Below are 22,239 nucleotides of genomic sequence, written 5' to 3' on the forward strand. Positions count from 1 at the left end.
TTTATATTCCTTTGGGCCAGTCTTGGTAGCATGCAGCTACAAACTCAAACAAAAAGTATAGTAGAATAAAATAAACTCTTCTGGAGCTAGAGAAGGAGATGTATAGATCATATGTTCATATGGTATTTGGATACTGTTGTAATCAAAATATGAAAATGTAGCCAGTTTCCTTAGTAGGAGGGAATAAGGAAATGTGGAGACTTCTACTTTTCTAAAAGGGGACTGGGAATATCTAACAGATGAAGCAAATTTCACTGTAGTTCAGAGAAGAGCAAAAGAAGCTTACAAAATGCTGACAGCTAATCTGTTGAATATTCAAAAGCCTTTATTCTGTATTGTTAATAAATATAACAAATTTGTTGTCTCTGTTATAGTGGACCTGGTGCTTATTCCTTGCTTTTTCTTTTTTAGAAACAAATCAGACTTGCTTCTATCAGTTTTACTCTGTGCAAAGAACTGGAGGCGGCTTCTTTTTCTGAAGATAGAACATGCAAGGCAGTGAGTATTAAATACTAAGCCACATTTCCATGTTCTCAAAGCTGGTGTCAAGTTTAAAATACTAAATGGTTTTATTATCAGTTATGTCCCATAATGACATTTTTATAATCTCTTCCCCAAAGTCTGTCCAATTAGAACAGAATTAAATCAACCCACATTATTCATTATTTTTCCCTGCCAGGAACCCACTGACTTTTTTTTCCCCCCCCCCCCCTTTGGCCTTGTTTGTGCTTGATACTGTTTTAACTCTATTTGTGTAGTTTAAAGCAGGCTGCCCCCCCCCATCCCCCCATGGATATAGATGTACTTGTATGAAGGTATGTTGTATTAGTGTGATTATTTCCATATGGGAATGAGAGTAACTCCCCTATACTAGTTAATGAAGTGGAGTATAGCATGTAAGACAGTGGTTCGCAAACTTTTTTGACTTAAGGCATCTTTTGGAAAATGCCAGCTCTCAGTTTTCACTCATTTTTTACTATAGAAAAATAATAGAGCAATTTGGCTGCAAAGTCACCAGAAAGAACACATCCGGTCAGAATGTTTGTTATGCAATAGGTTCTTGTTTCAAAACTCTGGATTAATTTTGTGAATTGTGTTAGTGTCTGTACAGTATCTTTTAAAAGGATCTCATGGCATCCTGGCTGAGAACCACTGGTTTAAGGCTTCCCTGCCCTCTCCTTTGCTTCCACCAGCTGGTAGAGATTCTCTCACAGGCTACTGGTTACGTCTCTTCTTCTTGCAGACCTTGTGGAACCAAAGGCCAGGAGGGTAGACCTGGTAGCTTAGTTGCAGCAAAACCTCTTGGGCTCTATCGTATCTCCATAATTGTTTATTGTGGAAGTGGTGTCAATGTCAATTAACTACCTCCAGATCTCTATTAACTCAGAATTAAGATAGCCAGGCAGTGTCTTGTACTGCAACAGGAAATGCAGTTAATGTACATATCAGCCTTGCTGCATATCTCTGCCCTCTGAGTGATGCTTCAGCACCCCAATCAGGCAACGTAGCAGACTTAATCAATGTTTTGCAAACTGAGATATGCAATTAACTTCTTTTGCAGGGCCACAAGAAAAAAGAAGGGGAGAAAAGGAGGGGGGGGAAATTAAAACCTTTACAGTATCTTTTAGGTTGTTAGAGAGGATACAGTGTAGTAGTAATGACTAAGATGTTCCTTTTTTCTTATCTATCACACGGATATGGACGGAGTACTGTATTTCTTGAATAGAAGATGACTTTGATTATAAGATGACTCCCCCCAATGAAGTAGATGCTATATGTGGAAAATGTATAAATTTATGACAGTTTTCCAGTTAGAGAACTGAATTATTGGGGTTTTACTTTGAATTTGTTCCCCTCCCTTTGCTACAATAGGGAAAGTAAATCTGTGGGGTGAGGTAGTTCTTTCCCCTCTGCTTTCCTCTAACTTTTTCCCCTGGCAGTCCCTTCCCCATCTCCTTCCTTGCAAGATCCTCCTTTTCCTGAACATATGGAAGTGAAGAACAGATTTCAAGAACCTTGAAATTAAACATGGTTTTAACTATTATCATATAATACTCATACACTTAGTTAATCAAGAATTGATGCATCTTACCTCTTTTTTAAATTGCCGAAAGTTTTAGCACAGGCACTCCATAAACACACTTTTGAGCAGCCCCTCTTTACATGTAGTATGTATGTAATATAACCTTTTTGGAAAATATATATTGTCTCTCTATAAAATATGATATATATCTACACTCTGAGTATCATTCCATGAAGAAAAACCATAACCTGTTACAAAAACTGCGTCCGTGCGCCTGTACAAAGTCCCGCTGGCCACCTGTACCCATTACAATATCTGCACCATGCACCACACACCCACAAAAACTGATCTCTCAGAGCAGGCAACACCTTCCTTTGATCCCCGTCCTGCTTGTGGGGTCATAGACTCAGTTTATCTGTCTTCCATGTCGCTGTTGCTCCAGGTCCCGCTGGAGGACCTGCTGCTGCTCTCGCTATTGCTGTCCTCAGTTTAATTTCTCTCTTCCTCTTCTTCGCTGTCACTGCCCCCCTTCCCTGCTAGGGGTAAGTTGGAAGAGCCTATGCCATGTGTCTGTGCCAGGTGGCTTTGGCTACCTCCTCTCCATCTTCTACTACTGATTTCTGGTAGTAGGACTGGAGTTTACTCGGAGCCATTTTTATACAGTCTACCACCTCTACGTCCATGTTTCTATACAACAGGAGGTTTTTGGCTTTCCACAGGGTGCTCCTGAAGGAAACTGGTTGAAAAGGGCCAATGTGTTCCCTTAGTGTTTGGTGAGGAGCCTGTACAGTGCCGCTTCTCTGGTTAGCCGGTTGATGCTGATCACCGTTTAGAGCTGCTTCACCCTGTTCCTTACCTCTTTGGCACAGGTGCAGAGCCAGAGAAGGTAGTTGATTGTTTCGGTGGCTCCATGGCAGTTGGTCTCCCCAGCTGTCTCTCCCTATACCTCCAGGCCCTCACTGGCAGGGCTTGGTGAGCTATCAGTCTGTTCAGGTCCCTGTGATGTTTGCACAGGTTCTTGTGGTCGATGTGCTCCCACACGACCTGGTACACATTGCCCAAGAGCAGGTCCACAGGCAATGTGATGTCCCTCAGCTTCAGCATCTCCTGGATCTTCTTGTGGTTGCTCATGGTCACACAGCCTATGCTCTGCAGGCTGTACAAACTGGCACTGGTTTAGGATCTCATACAACCACGGTGAGCCCATGATCCACAGTCTGTGGTTGGTTGGGGTGATCACCCCCCAGTGTCTCAGGATGTGCCCTGCAAAATACCTCACCAAGCAGGTGGTTTTGGATTCCATGCTTGTTGCCAGCTTGCAGATCTGGCTCATATACTTGGCCCACAGGAACAGGAGGATGTCTGGCATGCCCCTGCCCCTGCCTTTCTTGTCCTTGTACAAGGTCTTCCCAGTTACCTTTTCCCATCTGGAACCCCAGAAGGACATGCACACGTCCTTCTAGATCCTTTGGGTGACATGCTTGGAAGAGGGGGAAGACCAGTGCAGTGCACAGAAGCACCAGTAACAGCAACACCTTCACAAGCGCGATGCACCCCTACCATGGAAAGAGTATATGCACCACAGCCCCAGTCTCTGCTTTACTTTTGCCTCTGTTGTCTCCCATGCTGGCCTGCCCCTAAGCTCGTGGTTGAAATCGGTGCTGCGGATCCTGACCCCCTTGCAGGAGACAGAGACCCCCCCCAGGGACTCCAAGTCTCAGGGATCACCCACGGCAAGGCAGGTGCTCTTGCTCACATTGAGCTTGGCCCCCACCACTGCCTTGTATACCTGCATGTGCCACAGGGCTCTCTCTGCCAACCACTTGTTTTGGCACAGGATGTTCAAGTCATCCATGTAGGCCAGGACCTTGACCTCTTGGTTGGTGCTACCTGGAATGTGGACTCCACGGATCTCTGGATCCTGCCTCAGGCGCTGGGCCAGGGGCTCAAACAGGATCAGGGAAAGTGGGAAGCGCTGCTGGATCTCTGACTCCACCGCGATCCAGGCACTCAGGAAGCCACTGATCTGCATTTTGCTGCCCACACCTGTGTAGTGGGTCCTGATCCAGCTGACAAAGGTCGGGGGGACTCCCATCCGCTCCAGCGTCTGGAACAAGAACTGGTAAGACACTCGGTTGTAAGCCTTCTCCAGGTCCAGGTTTAGGACGGTGATGTTCTGCCCTCTCTCTCTCTCCAGCTGGAGCGTGTCCTCAGTTGCACCAGGGCTCTGTGGATCTGGCATCCTGGCACGCCAAATGACTGGTCCTCGTTTGCACATAGGCCGGATTTGAATTGCTCAGCAAAGACTTTGGCCAGCAGCTTCTAACTGAAGTTCAGGAGGGTGATCAGCCTCCGGTTCTTCAACTCCTCCCTGGGACCCCTTTGTACAGGAGGGTCACGAGGCCCTGATCCATCCCTGCACCTAGCTGGCCCTCCTGCAGGCTTATTCGGAAGAGCTCCAACAGGTCCCAGAAAGTCTGGTAAAACTCATTGGGCAGGCCATCTGTCCCAGGAGTCTTACCATTCTTGAACTTCCGGAGGGTCCTGTCAAGCTCCTCCTGCATCCAGTCCTTTTCCAGCTGCCGCTGCTCATCCTGCTTGCGTGAGGCTTTGCAGGCCTCCAGGTCCACCGTCTTCTCAACATAGAGCTCCCAGTAGAGGGCAGCTGCTGTGGCCATCATGCCATCCTTCAACTGGTGCTCCGCTTTCCCACTGTCTCTCAGGCGCATCATGGCCTCCTCCTTGCTCTTTTTCACCCTGGAGAAGTAAGCAGATCATGCCTCCCCCCTCCTCCACCTAGGGGGCCCTGGCCTGGAAGATCTTTTTCCTGGCCTACTCCCAGTACCAGGCACCAAGTTGGGCCTTCATCTTCTGCATGACCTCCCTCACCTCCTGGCCTGCTGCTGCCTGCCTGTGCAGATCCTGTAAATTACGGGTCCGGCACTCATGCCGCTTCTGGTGGAAGAGGGCCCAGCACTTGCCCACTCACTGGAAAAAGCCCCTGGTCCTCTCTTTCACACTGGGCCACCACTTGGTCTGGTTCTGGTACAGGTCCCAGAGGGTCTTCCAGCCTGTGTAGTACTCTCTGTAGGTGCGTCTGATCCGCTTCTCTTCCAGGAGACTTGTGTTCAGCTTCCACGCTCCTCTGCCTCTTTCCAGCTGTCCCCCCAGGTCAGCCTGGAGGGTGAGGAGGCAGTGGTCCAAGAAGCACACGGGTGTACAGCGGGCCTTCTCTGCCTTCCATCCCGTGGGGAAGAAGACAAAGTTGATTCTGGACTTGGTGCTGCCCACAAGGTCTGCTCAGGTGAAGTGTCCCCTGGGTCCCTGGGTGCCTTCGGCTGCATCCACTAGGCCATGATCCCAGACGAGCTGCTTCAGCTGCCTGGACGATCTGTCCATGCCTGTCCTGCTGACTTTGCTAACCCTGTCCTCCTTGCTGATGATGACCCCTGGGCTCCTTGCTGGTGATGGCCACTTTCCAGGAACAGGCCTCTGGCTTCTCTATTGGCCAGTGCGTATACTGTCCGCAGTTCAAAAGCAGTACCTTGCATCTCCAGGGTGGCTCATAGCAGCCTGCCTGCAACAATCTCTTTGTGCTGCAGGGAGCGCGTGATGTCTCCTTTCAGCAGGATTGAGACGCAGCCGCTTTATTCTCTGCTGAGCGAGAGCACATGGCTGGGCCATGCGGTTAGCGTTTGGAGAGTAAAGCCCTGCTTGTCTGGCTGGAAAGTCCACATTCCTGCACTGCCTCTATTTGTTCCAGGGTTTGCAGCATCTGGTCCCACTTGCCTCATCCTGCCAGGCTTCTGACATTCATAGACGCAACTTTAATGTTTCCCATGGCACTGGCTGCTTGCAGGGGGCGGGTAGGGGGGGTAGCTTGTACTTTCCGTTTCCGATTCCCTGCTTCAGTCTCCATCCTGCTCCACTTGTGGTCAGAGGCCAGGCTCTTCACTAATTTATTTGCATTATGTGGGCTTCCCTCTGCCTGGGTGATGCCTTTCAGGGGAGCCTTGCCCTCTTTCACTCTTATCTGGTTTATCAGTGCCACATCTATAGTACTGAACTCCTCTGCTTGGAAGGAGCATTCTTCTCCACTGCCAGAGTTCTTTCTTTTCTTCCTAGTCCCTTTCTGTCCCCCTTGGGGTTGATCTCCTGTCCCAGAGGGTCCCACAGTTGCCTCCATTTCGTTTTCTTCCTTGCTCCCCCCTCCATTTCCTGGCTCTTCTGCTGGGGCTGGGGATGGGATGCAGTCCTTGCTCAGCTACTCCAGCAGTTTGCAAGTTTCTTTCACTGCTTGGTCAACAGGATTGAGCTCTGGCTCTGGGGTGTCCTCTTCCCTTTCTTCCTCCTTCTGACTCTGGACCTCCAGCTCCATTTTGCTTTTGCTTTCTGGGCCTGCTGCATCCTGAGCCTCCAAAACTGGGGACATGGATGGCACCTCATCTTCCTCCACTTCTCTGGCTGCATAAGCTTGTGCCCCCAGACATCTCCTGAAGAAGTGCCCCTCTTTCCCACACAGATTACAGTGCTTCCTTGGTGCAGCTCTGGGAGCTGTTCCTGGTCTGATTTGCACACTGCACAGAGCTCCATTTTACAGTCCTTCCTGAGATGGCCCTCCTCTCTGCATTGGTGGCAAAGTTTGGGCTGTCCCCAGTAGGAGATCTATCCTTTGTGGCATCCCAGGGTCAGAAAGGCCAGCAAATGGATCATGGCTTCTGCCTTTTTTGGGTCCTGTTTCATGATGACCCCGGCAAACCATGCCCCAGTCCAAATATCTTCACTGTCCTTTTCCTTCTCTACAGCCCTCACGGCTCCGTTGAGCCAGAATCTCAAATCCTGCTTTCCCACCTCTGATGTGCAGAGCTGAATTCTCACCCTCTTTTGTCTCCTGAGCCTGTTCTATGGGGGTGATGCCCAGAAGACAAAGTCCTTTAGCCTGGGGTCGTTAGCCAATCCCTGGAGCTCTTGCCAGAAATCCTCCCTAGCCCCTGGGCTCTAGGTTGTGGGGTGAAGTGCACACTCTGGAGGGTAGGGAACGATTGCAGGCAGACCTGCACAGGCTAGAAAAGTGGGCAATACACAATAGGATGCAGTACAACAAGGACGAGTGCAGAGTGCTGCACCTAGGGTGCAAAAATATCCATCACACCTACTGGCTGGGAAGTGACCCTCAGCAGTACAGAAGTGGGAAGGGATCTCAGAGTCACAGCAGATGCATGACAAATAGAACCAAGGAGGTGATGCTTTCCCTCTATGCAGCATTAGTCAGACCCCAGTTGGAGTATTGCATCCAGTTTTGGGCCCCGTACTTCAAGAAGGATGTTGCTAGACTCGAGAGGGTCCAGAGGAGGGCCACTCATATGTCGTTAGAGGCTTAGAGGAGAAGCCCTATGAGGAGAGACTGAGGGACCTGGGCCTCTTCAGTCACCACAAGAGAAAGCTGAGAGGTGATTTTGTGGCTGCCTACAAATTCATTAGGGGGACACAGCAAGGGAACAGAGATGCTCTGTTTGCCAGGATGCCTCTTGGGGTAGCAAGGAACAGTGGTCACAAACTGACAGAGAGCAGATTTATGCTAGATATCAGGAAAAACTTCTTCATGGTAAGGGTGGCCAAAATTTGGAATGGGCTTCCAAGGGTGGTGGTGCTCTCCCCTACTTTGGGCGTCTTTAAGAGAAGGCTGGATAGGCGTCTAGCTGGGGTCATCTGACCCCAGCGCACTTTCATGCTGGTGGTCAGACTCAATCTGTTGAGGTCCCTTCTGTCCCTAACATCTATGAATCTGACTCCTGAAACCCACCTCACACTCAGGAGTGGACTCACATTTCCACATGTAGATTAGGTCCTCCTTCACACGGAGCGTCCATCTTGGGATCATGCAGCTGAACTCTTCCCTCTTCATTCCATTTGGCAGGTATTGGTCTGTTTTGTCCAACCCCTTCCCTCTGGAGCTGACTGGGTAGGCCCTCACTTCCACAATGGGTGGTCTTTGTGTGGGATGGGGGCGGGATCCTCCTGGAGGGGTATCCCTCCTTGTAATCTTGGCTTAGGTCACTATGTCCTGGTGTCTTGGGAGTCCTCGGACGCCCAGAGTCCAAAAACGATATTGCTCTCCCAGCCAGGGGTCCTCTGCTCTGTTAAGAACCAGACCCTCGTTGCATAGGAACAGGTTGAATTTTATTAGTAGATGTTAAGAATCATGAGCTAAAAAGATGACAGAGCCAGAAGGGAAATACAGGGTGCCTGAGCAAGGGACTAACATAAGATGGATGGGGTTGAGGAGGGGAACGCAACTAGGTTACAGGAAATACAGCTAGTTAACCAGCTAAGCACCATAAGGCAGCACATTAGCTTGGCGTAGCGGCAGGAGACACAGTAGGAACACGGGACACTCATTGCTGGGGTCCCAGTCTCCAAGTTTTCCCACAACAAGCATGTTGACTGTCATGTCGTAGCCATGTCCCCTCAGGATGTCGGCCAGTGGAGCGTAGTTCTCCCACTTGCAAGTCTGGGTGTCACTGAAGACTTAGTGCCAGTTCTCAAAGGGGATGGTGATATCCACGATCATGATCTTCTTGTGCCCCGACACTGTCATTACGAATGAGGAGGCCATCTGTCTCTTGCAGTCTGGGATAGTGCATGTCACAGGATGGGGTCCCTGAGGATGGCCATGTTGTCCCTAAGGCCCCTTGACCTTGCCAGTTTGGCCCAATGGGAGCCCTGTATTCTCGCCTGCCATGTCTTGATGGATTTATGATATAGGGAGGCTGCCTTCATGTCCCATTGGACACTGTCCTGCTGGATTTCCTTGAACCTCGTGGGTTTCCAGACTTCTTGTGGGTCCCGTTCCAAAATAGATGTCATGAAATGCCCCAAGCTTATGGGCTATATGCGTGGCTCCAAACTACCCCTTTACCACAGCCCAAGCCTCGCAGATGGTACTTCCACAGCATCGCTCTGAGGCCTTGGTTTCCCTCAGCCTTGGGTTGTCACTGGACTCTCCGCACCCCTCTCACAGCACCCACACTGGTGCTGGGCTCTCTGCACTATAGCAGGGCCCCAGTGAGGCCTCCTCCTTCCCCAGTAGCCTCTTCCAAACCACCAGTGTTATACAACAGCAAACAAAACATAAGCCCCTGGGCTATAACATAATACAAAAGATCAGGGTGTGCTCTGACCCTTTAAGAGAATCAGATTTTGTCCGTGGCACTAAGTGTCTAGTAGGCAAATGTACCTGTGGAGCTCATGGAGCCCCCTTAGCCCTAGGTGCAGCATACTATACAGTTGCAGTGTCACTGGGCACTTCCTCCCTGAAGGCTCCTTCCCCTCTGGCTGCTATCAGGGAACTGCCTTCCTGGCCTCAGCCCTGGAGTTTATATATGAGACAGGCCCTGCCCCTTCTGGTCAGCTGAGCACTGGCAGGTGTGGACCAACTATCTCATCCTAGATGCCCTGGTAACTAGCAGCTGGGGCTCCCAACTGGCTGCTAGGGCTCTCTCCCTAGCAGTTCCAGCCCTTAAAAGGAGCAGAACACCCTAGTGCCCTGCGACAGTATGGTTCATGGAGATCTTCCCCCACCGTGATCTGGATGGCCCTCACCAAGCATTTCTGGTCAGCACTGTGGCAGAGCTGCCAAGCTCTGGCGTGGGGTGTGCAGCTGCACAGCACGTGGGGGAGGATCTCTGCCATGTAGCTGTACTGCTGACACCTCTTGTCCTGGTGGCTGAAGCGGATGGCCCCATTCAGAGGAAGGCAGTTGAGGTGGACGTGGTGGAGTAAGCGCCAGTCTGTGAGGTGTGTGAAGCCCCCACTGGGCATGAAGTGGTTGTTGGAGTCCCAGTTCAAGGTGACATCGAAGATCTTGCCCTGGTCGGGTTTGGCCCTCAGGTCACCAGCATACTTGTTATGGATGGCATCGTTCAGTAACCATTCCAGGAAGGTCCTTGTGCGGGGCATCATGGTGACATGGTCAGCATGTGGGGCTGGCTGCAGAGAGACTCCCAGCTCCCAGCATTCCTGTCCAGGTCAAGGTGCAACTGATGCACTTCCTGAAGTGGTGCGTGGCATTGCAGGCTTAGTTTCACAGTGAGGCAAAGTTCCCACCGTCTCTGCTGATCTTGCCCTCCAGCAAGCCACTGAGGAAAGTGGCTGTCATGGCCGGTAGGTTGCCTTGCGATCCCCTTGCAAGTGGCCTCCTCAAGGAGACCTGGCAGTGATGGTACTCACCGTCTGGTCCAGGCAGGTCAGGAGGCAGAAGGCATGGGTGACCACCGGGATGTCACAGAGGGCTCCCATGCGGGGGACATTGGCACCTCCATGCCGGTAGGAGATGTGCAGATCTCACTGCAGGCCCTCAGTGGCAGGTGCAGCCACTTCAGCAGCTGCCAGATCTCGGTGTCCACCTTCTTGAGGAGGGTCTCTGGGACTGCCAAACCTCTCAGGATGAACTTGACTTGGGGGATGAGGAAGGTGTTTGCCACATCTGTCTTCTGTCCGGGGGCCAGCAGGGATAAGTCTAGCTTGTGGGTGACCTGCACGATCCCGTTGATGGTCGTCTTTGGCATCTGCCTGGCCTGATGGCCGTTGGGCATTCTGAGGTGGCAGTAGGCCTCACCATCATGCAGGTACCTCATCGCATGGCCCTGGATCATGAGTGTGGAGTCCAGGACACAGCTCTTCTGCCTGCCATCAATGTGCATGCAGTGTTACCAGATTTGCCTGCTACTTTGGGGTGTGCTCGTTTATTAGGGCTAGGGTCTCGGTAATTCTGTCAATGTGCTGCTTGTGTTACTTGTGTTTCTATACAGAGCTGTATCTCTCCCTTCTGCAGGCCCTCACCCCCAGTGGAGCTATCTTGCAGGACTCAGTTCAGTGGGGCTGGGTTCCTCCAGTCCCCAAATCAGTCATCACACAAACACACACAGATTAACGTGACACGCCTGACCTGGCCGGGTTGATCAGCATGGACAGGCTGACACCCTCATATGCCAAGAATCAGTTCATCAGAGCAACAGTAACCACAGTCAGACACAAGCACACAGTTAAACAGAATACCTCTGAATCTGGCTGGGTGTCCAGATGACACCCTCATGGGCCAGCATTCAGTTCATTAGGGCACATCTGAGCCAAACTGGGTCAATCAGCCTGTACAAGCTGATCCCCTTATGTGTTTCGAAGTCAACATGTCCCAATCTTTTAGTCTCTTGATGAGCAGACCCCACAGTATTTCTGGGCTTCACAGGGATCGTTAGCTTAGGTAAGAGGGGTGTTACTGCACAGCAAGTGGGGAAAAGAGAAGTAAAGAAGGCAAAATATACCCAGTTACCACCAGTTTGACTATAAAAGTTATTTATTGCTAAGTAGATGAAATATATATATTGACACTAGTAGTAATAGACATGCAAAGGAAAAACAAACACAAACAGTCACAGTATACCCTGGTTTCACTAAGTATTTGGGGAAACTTAGCGCAAGCTTAACTAATACAGTTCAAGTTCAGAAACCTATGCTTAGAGAGAGAGAGAGAGAGAGCTGGGATCTCACCAGTCCAAGGCACTCGGGTTGCAAAGCTGACAGGTCAAAGTTCTCAGCACGATCCTTGAAGGGAGATGATCTTCCTCCTGCAGCCTCTCCAGAAGAAAGCAGGTGGTGTCAGCACACACACTGCTGCTTCTTTTACAGATTTTTATACCCTCAGTTCAGCTTCTTTCAAGCATTCTCAATAGTGTAAATCAAATTGTCTTTTCTCTTAACAAGGGGTTATCTGATTGGAACATCTCAGGAACTTGATTGATACTCAGGAAACACCTACTTGGGAGCCAGCTTGACATTCCTATGGATAGCAGATATACTTGGTGGGATATCTCCTGGTGTCTTCAGAAACAATAGATTGCAGCATCAGGGTTTTGGATTTTTACTTGCTGTGAACAAGCCTCAGCTTAGCATGACTTTTCCAGATCTTACTATAGTCTTCTAACAGACTTCAGGCAATTACTGGAGTGTTCATAATCTGTTGTGGAGAGGACTTCCACCAGTTGTCTCAGGAAAAGTATGACAACCCTTGTGGACAGGGCTCCAATGGGCCGGAAGCTGTGATGAACCCTGTACCATTGTTCAAATGTTGCCCATACCCCCTCTGACTCGGTGTATTGCCTCAGCATTCCCTAACCCGGCAACCGAGTTGTAGCCAATTAAGTTTACATAGGCCTCCTGTAGTGGGACCGGGGAATGTATGCCCCAAGATGCCTAATAAACTTACTTTTGCTTAGAGGTGGGGGTGTGTGGGTGGGGGGGAGTCCTTTATAAATCCAGATTAGAACTGGTCTGCTAAATGCTGAGCTGGGTGTGAGGGTTGATTAGCATTTGGAACACAGATTCCCCATCATGCAGTGCTCCCCTGCTTTGCTGATCCCAAAATTCACTGCAGTCTCTGCTTCAGGATTTCTGTTCTCCATCTCTCCTGTAAATGAATGGTCATCTGTTCCCATCTCAGATGCAAATGAGACCTAAGGCAGTTGTTTCACTTTTGTCACCCTGATCTGGAGGGTTTTAGGTGCGTCTCTCACTGCGTTTTAATCAGTTTCGGTTTAGGTGGGGGGGGGCGATTCTTTGTGAGTCAGACAGTCTGTGTTCTGTGTCAGGGTTCCCCAAGAACATGGAGCTGACAGGTAACAGCAGGGAAGCATACTTGGTGACGTTAAAGCGCAGGCCCATCCAGCTGGCCACCTTGGATGTCATGTCCGGCATCTGCTGCAGCTGGGCGGCGGCGTTAGCAAGGAGGATAAGGTCATCAGTGTAGGTCAGGACGCTCAGCTTCTGGCTGTACGGGTCATGCTTGCTGGGGTCACCCGCCATGGCCTGAAGGAGCTGTTCCATGTGGGGGGCTGAGGGGGCAGCCCTGTCTCGCCCCGATCAGATGGAGATCTCACCAGTTTCTCCATCAGTGGCACGGCCAGTCGTGGCATAGACATCATAGGGCTCCTGCACTAGGTTGACGATGCTGTCTGGCAGGCTGAGCTTGCAGAGGGTGCCAAGGCTGCGGTGGTGGGGCACGTAGTCGAAGGCGTTGATTTCCAGCCGTGCTACCATGCAGTGCTTCCTCATCCTCCGGTCATTGTCTAGGGCCATCTGGAGGGTGAAGTTGTGTTTGTAGCAGCCCTTCATTGACATGAAGCCCATCTGGCTGACAGCCCTACCGGTCACCACCCAGTCGTTGATAGGGGCCACCAGGCAGCTGGTGTACAGCTTAGCAAGGGTGGAGCACAGGGCGATGAGTCTCCAGCTGCCTGGGTCGGTCAGGTCTCCCTTTTCTTGTGGATGCAGATCATCAGGGCCCTCTTTTAGGCAGTGGGCATCCACCAGAAATCTCTGCACCTGTTGAAGAGAAGAGAGAGAACAAGAGGGCTCGGATTGTGCTTTTTCAAGAGGCTGTACCTGATGCTGTCCCTGCCAGGGGTGGTGTCCCTGGTTCTCTTGAGGCAGGTCTCCACCTCCTGCAGTGTGAAGGCGTTCTCGAACTCCTCTGTGAAGGGAACAGGGGCCAGAGCTTTGACAGTTGCAGGGCGTGGGGCGGCAGCTTCTGCTGAGGAGTAGAAGACCCTGCTGAAATAGGAGAACAGTCTCCCAGGGGACCTGACAGAAAGCTGAGGCACCCTCCAGGATCTCTCTTGCTGCCTTGGTGCAGTTGGCCTGGTACAACTTCTGGATCCAGGAGGCTGCTGCTAGGTTGTAGTGTTGGCGCCAGGGTCATCTCTGCTGCAGTCTGCAGTCCTGTTGTGTTGCTGGTCTGTTGTTGCCCCCCCGGCCCCAGGGCTGGCCGGGCCAGGTGGCAGCTGAGAGCTCCTCTTTGAGCTGTGCTCCCAAGGCCTCAAGGGCCTTGAAGGTGGTGGCCTGGGAGACCTCCAGCCAGAAGGTTTATCATGGGGTGAGCATCCTCTGCTGACGAGCAGGCTCCACACCCAGAGATGAGGCTTCTGGCGGCTCAGTTTTTTTCAGCGCCTCTGCGATCCCCAATGGTTCGGAGGCTACAGGGAGGGGACTGTCTGGTCCACACATAGTGACTGGTCAGGGGTCCCTGGGTGGAGACCTGCGTGGTGGCATCACTGGGGTGGGTCTCTTTGAGGGGTCCCTGGAGGTCTGGTCTGGTGGGGTTGCCAGCGGAGGCCAGTCTGGCAGGCCTTTGCACCACAGCTTGGTTCCAGTGGGTTGGGGTAGCAGACCTCGCCAACGTGCTGGGTCTCCTCTCCGCTCCTTGGCCCTTGCATCCCTTCTGGTGGTGCTTCAGGGCCTTGAACTTGGTACCACAGAAGATACAGTAAAAGGCTAGGCGCAGCTGGTATAAGTGCTGTAGGTGTTTGTGCAGGTCATTGTATGACATTTATTGCCTTGGCAGGTGGCAGATCAGGCACAGCAGCTTCAAAGGGAGGGGGAAGGGGAGGAACGTCAGTGCTACCATGTCTGCACACTTGCCTGAGTTGCCCATCGGGGTGGGGTCCGTGGTCAGGGAGGCTTGGGTCTCTTCCACCAGGTTGGAGAGGTTCTCAGGAGGGTCTTCCTAGGGACTGTCGGGATCTGGGGGGCATTGCCACTTGGGGTCTGCCATAGTCACTGAAGGTCCGTGGAGATCTGGAGGAGTTGGCTGTTATTTGAGGTGCTCTGCCATCGTCCGGGGGGCATCGTTGAGGTCTGGCATCCTCCACCTGGAGGTGGCTCTCGTCATCTGGCGTTCAGGACTCTGAGAGTCTCACTGCCTCTGGGGGGTCTACCAATGGTCAGTGGTCCACCGCCACCTGTCAGATTCCCAGCATCGTGGTGGGAGGGGTGTCGGGTTTCATTGCCAACTTGGGGTCGCTGGTCCACCCTCCTGGAAGGGTCCACTGCAACCTGCAGTCTGTGGTCTGCCCTTGCTGGGGGTCTCCTGGCAAGCCTCGAGCATTCTTGTGAGCGCATCAGGGCATCATTGGGGCCTAGGGTTTTTTCCTCCATGTTCAGTCCTCCAAGCACAGGTGTTTGCCTACTCTGAACTGGGGGTGAGGCTCCTAGCCTTTGGCTACTTGCCCAAGTTGAGGTTTTTGTGTTTTTGGGTCTGGCGAACCATAAGACCCTTGAGCTGCTCACCTGAGCAGCGCGGTCGCTTGTGCAACCGGAGCTCTTCTGGATGTACTGGCAGCACCACCTTCCCTAGCCCATCAGGACTGACAAGAACCCACGCTGCACCAGAGAAAAGAAAAGAGGGCTGTTAGTCAGCTCTCTTTCTATTCTTCTGACAGTCTGCCAGAGTAAGTTGGTGCTGACCCTGGAAGTACTGCAATACCAGGAGGAAAAAGGAAACAGTTCTCTGTCTTTCCAGCAATTAAACTGATAAGTACAGATTGAATTTTATTAATAGATGTTAAGAGTCATGAACCAAAAAGATGACAAAGCCAGAAGGGAAATACAAAATACCTGAGCAAGGGACAATCATAAGAAGGATCTCAGCCTTGATTACTTAAGCCTTAATACACTTGATCTGAGCCTTCAAGAGTCCGATAAGACATGGTTATAAGAAAAGACAGGGTAACTTATAAGCAGAGTTAAAATACTGGGAAGCAGTAAGGTAAAATGCATACTATATACCAATGATATAGATGTAATAAAGACTTCTAATGGAAAGGTTGTGAAAGCATACATCGGAGTATACTGAAGCAACGGGGGCTAAACTAAATCGATCAAAATGCATCATAATGGGAGTGAGGAACAGGAGGGACTTGGAGAAGCAGAGCTTTCAAATAAGAGAGAGAGAAATTGGAGTATTAGGGATCCCAGTGGATGCTGAAGGAAAAGGTAATACAGCATGGAAAAAGGTGATGGCAAGCTACAGCAAATACTTTGGTTATGGTCTAGAAGGACACTATCTCTTGCTGGAAAAGTTGTGGCATTGAAGGCTGTATACAGGAATTCTATATACGGGTATTGTATTCCCACTTACGTGGTGGCAGATAGTAAAAGTACAGAGGGAAATGTGTGTGTTGTTTTGGAATGCCAAAAGAGAAATGTTGGTTATGCTAGAGCTGAACTGTACAAAGCAAGAGAGATGGGGAGATGGAGGATGCCAGTCTTGGGATTGTTCATCCATGTGAAATATGCAAGTGTGATTGTGCCAGGTGGTAACAGAGGGAGGGGGGGAAGGCATCGTGCATCACTCAGTTTCACGCAGCTGCAAATTTTGAGGAAATGGGGAAAAGATCGGGCCTTTTTGAAGAGTCCATGGGCTTGGCAACCACTGATTTATTATATCAGGGTGGAAGGAGTCATTCAGAGGTATAAAATAGAGAAGGTAGGGCTGGAGGTCTTGAAGGATCATAAGAAGTTGATGAAAGTGGTAAGGGAGAGACAGGACGGCACCAGAAGGACAAATGAAGAAGGTATGGGGAGCAGTGGCAGGTTCATGACTGAATGGTGAACATGTTGACCTAACTTGGATGGTTGCAGGGGGGAAAAAAAAAGTCCACCTATGTTAGGTATTTGCATTGAAATCCAAACTAGGCTTTACTCCTACACTTCGGTTGGTAGGATCTTACTTCACTTAATTCTCTTGTTTGCTACTAAAAACAGCAGGACGCAGTTTTTTGAAAGCCAGGTTAACAGATGAGCATATTTTAAAACTGAAATGAAGAATGTTCAAAATATTGATGAGGGAAGCAAAAAAATACAGATGGACCCTAAACATGTAGGAGATCTTAGGAACTCTTTATCTTCTGGGGAATTTCTTCTGTCCTTGAAATTGAGATGAGCATTACAATTCATACATTGTCTGTCCCAGGAGGATCCTTCTCATGATTGAGACATGTACAGATTGGTTCACTATTCCCCTTCTGTATTTGCTTACACATGTCACTTTCTCCCTCTTGGCACATTTTCTCTTTGTCTTACACATTTCTCTGCTTTTGACAAATTCCAAGATGCTTCTTTTGGAAACCACTAGAACTATGCAAACTGCTGTGGATAAAATTATAATAAAAAGGAGGGGAAGTCTGTGAAGGTTCCTTCTTTGTTTCCTTAGTCACTCCAGTCTCATTAATCAGAGCTAGCGGTTTGGAAGCTGTATAGCATGTTGTCATCATCACAGCAGCTCCTCCCTCCCTTTCCCCCACCCCCTGTGTGCCTACACAGTGGGGAAAACTAGAGAGGGAAGCCATCAATCTTTCCTGTCACACATGTCAACAGTGATCCTCCATCTACTTCCTGTTCTCGCTGTCTCGCTCACCACCTGTGTTTAGAATTAGCTCGGATTCTGTTAATCTTGCTCTATTTTTCACCTGTTCTTCTTTGATAAAATATGTACAAAGAAAGACCCCAAGCAGTCTTAATGTTATAATATATTTAAGACACAACCATTGTAGTTTGGGTTGCAACGTAATTTCCTTTATAACTTTCTGTGATAACTCATAATTTCTCTTTTCGTGTTAAATCTCTCTTTTGGGGTTGAAACTTTCCTTACTTTTGTCTTGGCCCAAAGGAAAACTTTAACAAAAGTTTAAAAAACCCACAAAAACAACCCCGCTCCCCCCAACATCTACAGAATAAGAAATGTTTAGATGCATTATAGCAAGAAGACGGAACCACCTAGGTGTAATGGCTGATACCATATGTGAGCAGATGTTATGGCCCTTAAAAATTTACAGGCCACACTTTGGGTAACCCAGTTTCTGCCTTGGCTCCTGGAGGTTGTGCTTATTATTGCTGCACCCTGCTTGGGGCTTCATCTTTCATGTCAGTGTCTAGTTAGTAGTATCTTCAATTTGGAACCCTGTCACTTCTACCAGTAATTTCTTGCAGATACAAGGTAAAGATTGGGTCTTGCACTAAGGTCCAGGTTCCAGTACCATAATTTCATTATTGTCTCTGGGGGATAATATGGGTATCCCAAATTCTGGCCAATAAAACCTTTACACGCATTGCCATATAATCAATATAATTTTTCGTAGATAAAAATAAGCAAACGAGTAAAAAATAAAGTGGGTAAATCTTATATAAATGTTCATAGCTTTTAAGAAACTCCAGCAGAGGTCTACCTTTCTTTTAAAAGTTTTAAAAAGTTTATATAAAAATATGGAAAATCCTAACTAAGGGTATTTTAACTGGGTCTGACCCTGCTGCCGCTCCAAGTATATGCTTAAAATGCTATGAATTTATGAAAAGAGGTTGTTTGATAGGAATAAAACGTTAAATCTTAGCCATTTATTTTTATAGCTTGACTTAAGAAGCAGAAACACTGTAATAAACCTCTGGATGTTTTTAACATGTCTAAGACACGTTTCCCTGTGACCTGGATATGTACAACTATGGTAAAATCTCTGTTATCTGGTGTGAGTGGGGAACGGGGAATGCCAGTTATCTAAAAATTCCAGTTTTCTGAGAGTTATACTTGAGAAAGACAGTGCTATTCTTGTAGTGCAAATTTTCAAAGTATTAGTGTACAGTACATTACAGTATAACATACTATATAAAGAATAAAATAGTATATAGATAAAAATGCTATAATAGTCACTCACCCCAAATGCCAGGGCAGCCCAGCTGCAGGCTGCTGCAGCAGGGGGGAGGGGTGCACCCACTCAGATACCCTACGTGGGTACCCTCAGAGCAGCGCAGCAGGCAGCAAAGCAACACGGTGTGGTGCCATGTCATCCCGCAACTGGCATTTAGCTTAATTAAGTATTCTGGTTAAATGCCAGATAACAGAGATTTTACTATACTTAATTTGGGACTTGCCTTATGAAGTACATAACTCAAGATAAGGTAGCTCTAGTCACTTATTATGAAGTATTAGAAAAGTGTTTTGGGGGCATCTTAGTTTGTGTGCACTCAAATTTAGGCAACTCTGAGACCTAATTTTTTTCAGGATGGATATTCAAAGCTTTCTAAAAAGATTAAATCCATTTTGAGGTTCTTAAATGAACACACAAATTGAGCCACTCAGAATTGCTCTTTTTAAAAACTTTGGATCATGGATCTGTACTAAGCCTTGCAGTAAAATAGTACTCACATTTGAAATTTCATAAGAATTTTCCAGCATTGTTCTTTTTAATAGGAGTTTGCATTATTTTTCAACTTTTCTCATGATTTTAAGGAAGACAGATGTCATTTGTTGCAGCAATACAAAGGCAGGTGTGTCTTACTTTCAATGCTACAGCAATAATGCTCAGGTAATGAAAAGAATACTGAAGATTTCCAGTAACTGATACAGTAAAACTATGCTGCCTTCCAGTTGATGTCCCAGCTGAGATGTGCTTAGCTTGCAAAACGTAAGTGGTACTCTTAATTTTGGGACTTTCTGATGTTACTGTAATTTGAGAAAACCATGATATTTTCAAGCATTTTTTCTCTATAAGTAATAGCTAGTTTATATATAAACTTATTTCAAGTTTAAGGTTCTTAGATTTTGGAATGTGTTTTATAACAATGCTATATCACTTGGATATCCATTAAGGATGTTTAAAAGCCATGTGTGTTAATTTGGACATATGTTCAGTTTAGAAGGGTATTAATAAAATAAACTTGAGGCACTTGAAAGCTGTAGAATGAAACAGAGCTTATTATGAAACTTTGACAGCAGCTGTATACAATTTAAAGAGCATATGGCATGCTGCTTTGAACACAAGGAGTATTAAACATAACATAGAACATGGAACAGAGCTACCAGCATCCTAAAAAAACTGCATTGCATGGACACTGAGGATTTCAGGTTGTTCAAGAGATAGGAAGTTTCTCCACGTGCCTTATAGGGGACAGGTCTATTTCCCAAAATACTAATTTTAGCCCCTGTAATACTCAGACTATTTCCCAGTTCCTCAAATATAGTGAATGGTGGCAGTCCAAAGCCAACTCAGCCAAACATATGAGAGCTGGCTGTTTGCTATGTCAAACATCTCTTGAGCTAGGAAAAGGCAAATCGAATTAGGAAACTTTTCATAGTCTAACACCATAATAGTTTCAGATCGGTTGAGTGTCCTTTTCAAGTACCTGGCTTACAGTGGGAATTCAAAATCAGTTTGATAATGTTACAGAGAGTGTATATGCAGTATGTGTAAATGTGCACACAAAAATCCCCAACCCCTCAGGTGTAAGTGTACATTTCCCAGTAAGTTATACAAGCATTCTGTTAGTATACAAACATACTGTTGGTGCCTTCTTGGTTTAAGAAAACAGTTTAGAGCAGCATCCTGGTGAACACTCAACCTTTTTTTCCAGTTCAGCAATTTTACATTCTCTCATTCTGGCAGATCAATTTCTAAAGAAAATCAGGTGTCTGTTTCGCAACCAAAAAGAGGTCCAAATGAAAGCCATCCTCCTATTGGATATGGAGGGAATGGCCCATTGAAAAGATGGGTCACTGTATGCAATGCACTGCCTTGATGCAAGGTAATGGCATTAGCTGTGAGGATCGGCAGTCTTTGGAGAACACTTTTCATGTTGAAAATGAAGGTAGTCATATGGCTGCTTTCAGACATTAAAAAAACAAACAAACCAACCTGTGCTTTACTGGAAGAAGCACTGGTGCGTTAGTTTGACCTGGCTCCACAGCATGTTTATTTCAGGCACTTCAGTGGGGCTTTTTAGGCGCTTTTATCTAATAGCTGATTGAATCAGCTATTAGGTAAAAGTGCCAAAAAGCCCCACTGAAGTACCTGCTCTGTACAAATATTGAGCGATCCAGTTCCAACTAGTGCGATGCCTCTTCAGTTGAGTAACAGGTTCGAAAGCCAAGACAGGTTTGGAATCACTACCCATAAGGGAAGGAAAGAAGTGTAATAAGAACATCACATGTAAAAGCCTTGCTAAAGGGAAATGCCATTTAAATTAAATTTGATACCTGAAAGAGCCCCCTTTTCTTTAACACACTCTATAGATATGTATAGATTAACATGTAGCATATGCAACTCTAATGGACTTGCATGCAAACCATGTAGACTTTCAAATTGTGCACACTACAGATGTCTGAATGAGTCAGTGCTGATGGGCTGAGGCTGCACATCTTGTGGCTTCATTGGGAAGTCTTTACTCCTTTCATTTTTATCCTTCTTTAACGACAGTATGTTAAAGCTCACAACTCTCATCCTCTAACCTCATAACTGCATTGCAGTACATTCCAGCCCTATGATTTCATGATACCAGGCAGCACTCCCCTGCCATGCTGCTGTGCCACCTGCTGATTCACACAGGATAAACAAGCAGGGAACATAAACTCTTTCCAAAAGAGAAATATCTGTATATTTTTAGTACTGGAAACCCATGATTCCTTTAAGGATTTTTATACAGACTTTCTAACACAGTGGAATATTTCAAATCATCCTGTTTGTTGTAACCTCTCTTGCTTTATGTTCCTGGGTACAGTCAAAGGAATTAAAGATGGAAGACTTCTAGTCGACTGGTCTAGGAGCTGAAGTGGGATTGTTCTTTGTACTGCTTAATTTAGGTCCAGCCTCTCTTATTTCTTGTTTGCTTAGTTATGAGGTGGCATACTGGATAATTGCTGAACTCAGAATAAATATAATGTTTTTACAGTCTATTCCTTTCATTGAATCTGTCACTGTCTGTATACAAAGCAGACCTTTTATCAGTAGCTATTTATCACTTGAACATACAGGCAAAAACAAAAAAAAATATTACTTGACTCCCTTTCATTTTATGGTCCATTCAGAGATGCTGCTCTTTTTCATAAAGTCAAAGAACTCTTGTCTTGATTAATCTATGTTGGCTTTTCCTTCCCAGTATATAACATCCCATCTATTGCTATGTTATATTTTAAACCAATTTTTCTGTAGAGCTCATTTATAACTTGACTTGATATTTTAACAGTAAGTGCATTTATTTTAATAGGGAATATACATAAAGGTCTTTGAGTTTTCTGGTGACCCGATTAAAGGCATTACTTGACTAAGTTTAAGGAGATCATCAACACAATCATATTGCAGCAGGCAATCATTTTGGCTGGAGGGCCACTTCAGGAATTTTAGTGAGCTGTTGTGGGCTTGGAGTGGGGAGAAGGACTGACCTGGTGTGTGTGTGGGATGGACAGGTCAGGATGCCCTGTTAGCAGGGCTGGGGTTTGGAGGTATTGGAGATGCTAGCAGTGGCAGCCAGAAGGAGCTGCTGCTGTGGGGGCTTCTTAGAAGTGGAGTCAAATTAATGTCCCCCCTTGGCCTCCCCCCCCCCGTGGTGAGGGAGGGAGTTGG

The 22,239-nt window shown here is 47.6% G+C and overlaps 1 protein-coding gene across 5 annotated transcripts in view; it reads left to right on the plus strand.

Moving 5' to 3' along the window:
- WARS2 (tryptophanyl tRNA synthetase 2, mitochondrial) overlaps positions 1-22,239 on the plus strand; it is a 117,651-nt gene that overhangs the window by 15,315 nt on the left and 80,097 nt on the right. For 4 of the 5 annotated variants that reach the window (XM_090053715.1, XM_090053709.1, XM_090053687.1 and 1 more), the window contains exon 2: positions 412-498. In XM_090053715.1, the coding sequence (XP_089909841.1) occupies positions 412-498 (87 nt within the window). Of the gene's footprint in view, positions 1-411; positions 499-22,239 lie in introns of those variants that run through there. The other variant, XM_090053702.1, reaches the window with a different exon arrangement.

This window comes from Crocodylus siamensis, chromosome 1 (assembly GCF_052110815.1).
Source record: "Crocodylus siamensis isolate JL-2025a chromosome 1, ASM5211081v1, whole genome shotgun sequence".
Lineage (NCBI taxonomy): Eukaryota > Metazoa > Chordata > Crocodylia > Crocodylidae > Crocodylus > Crocodylus siamensis.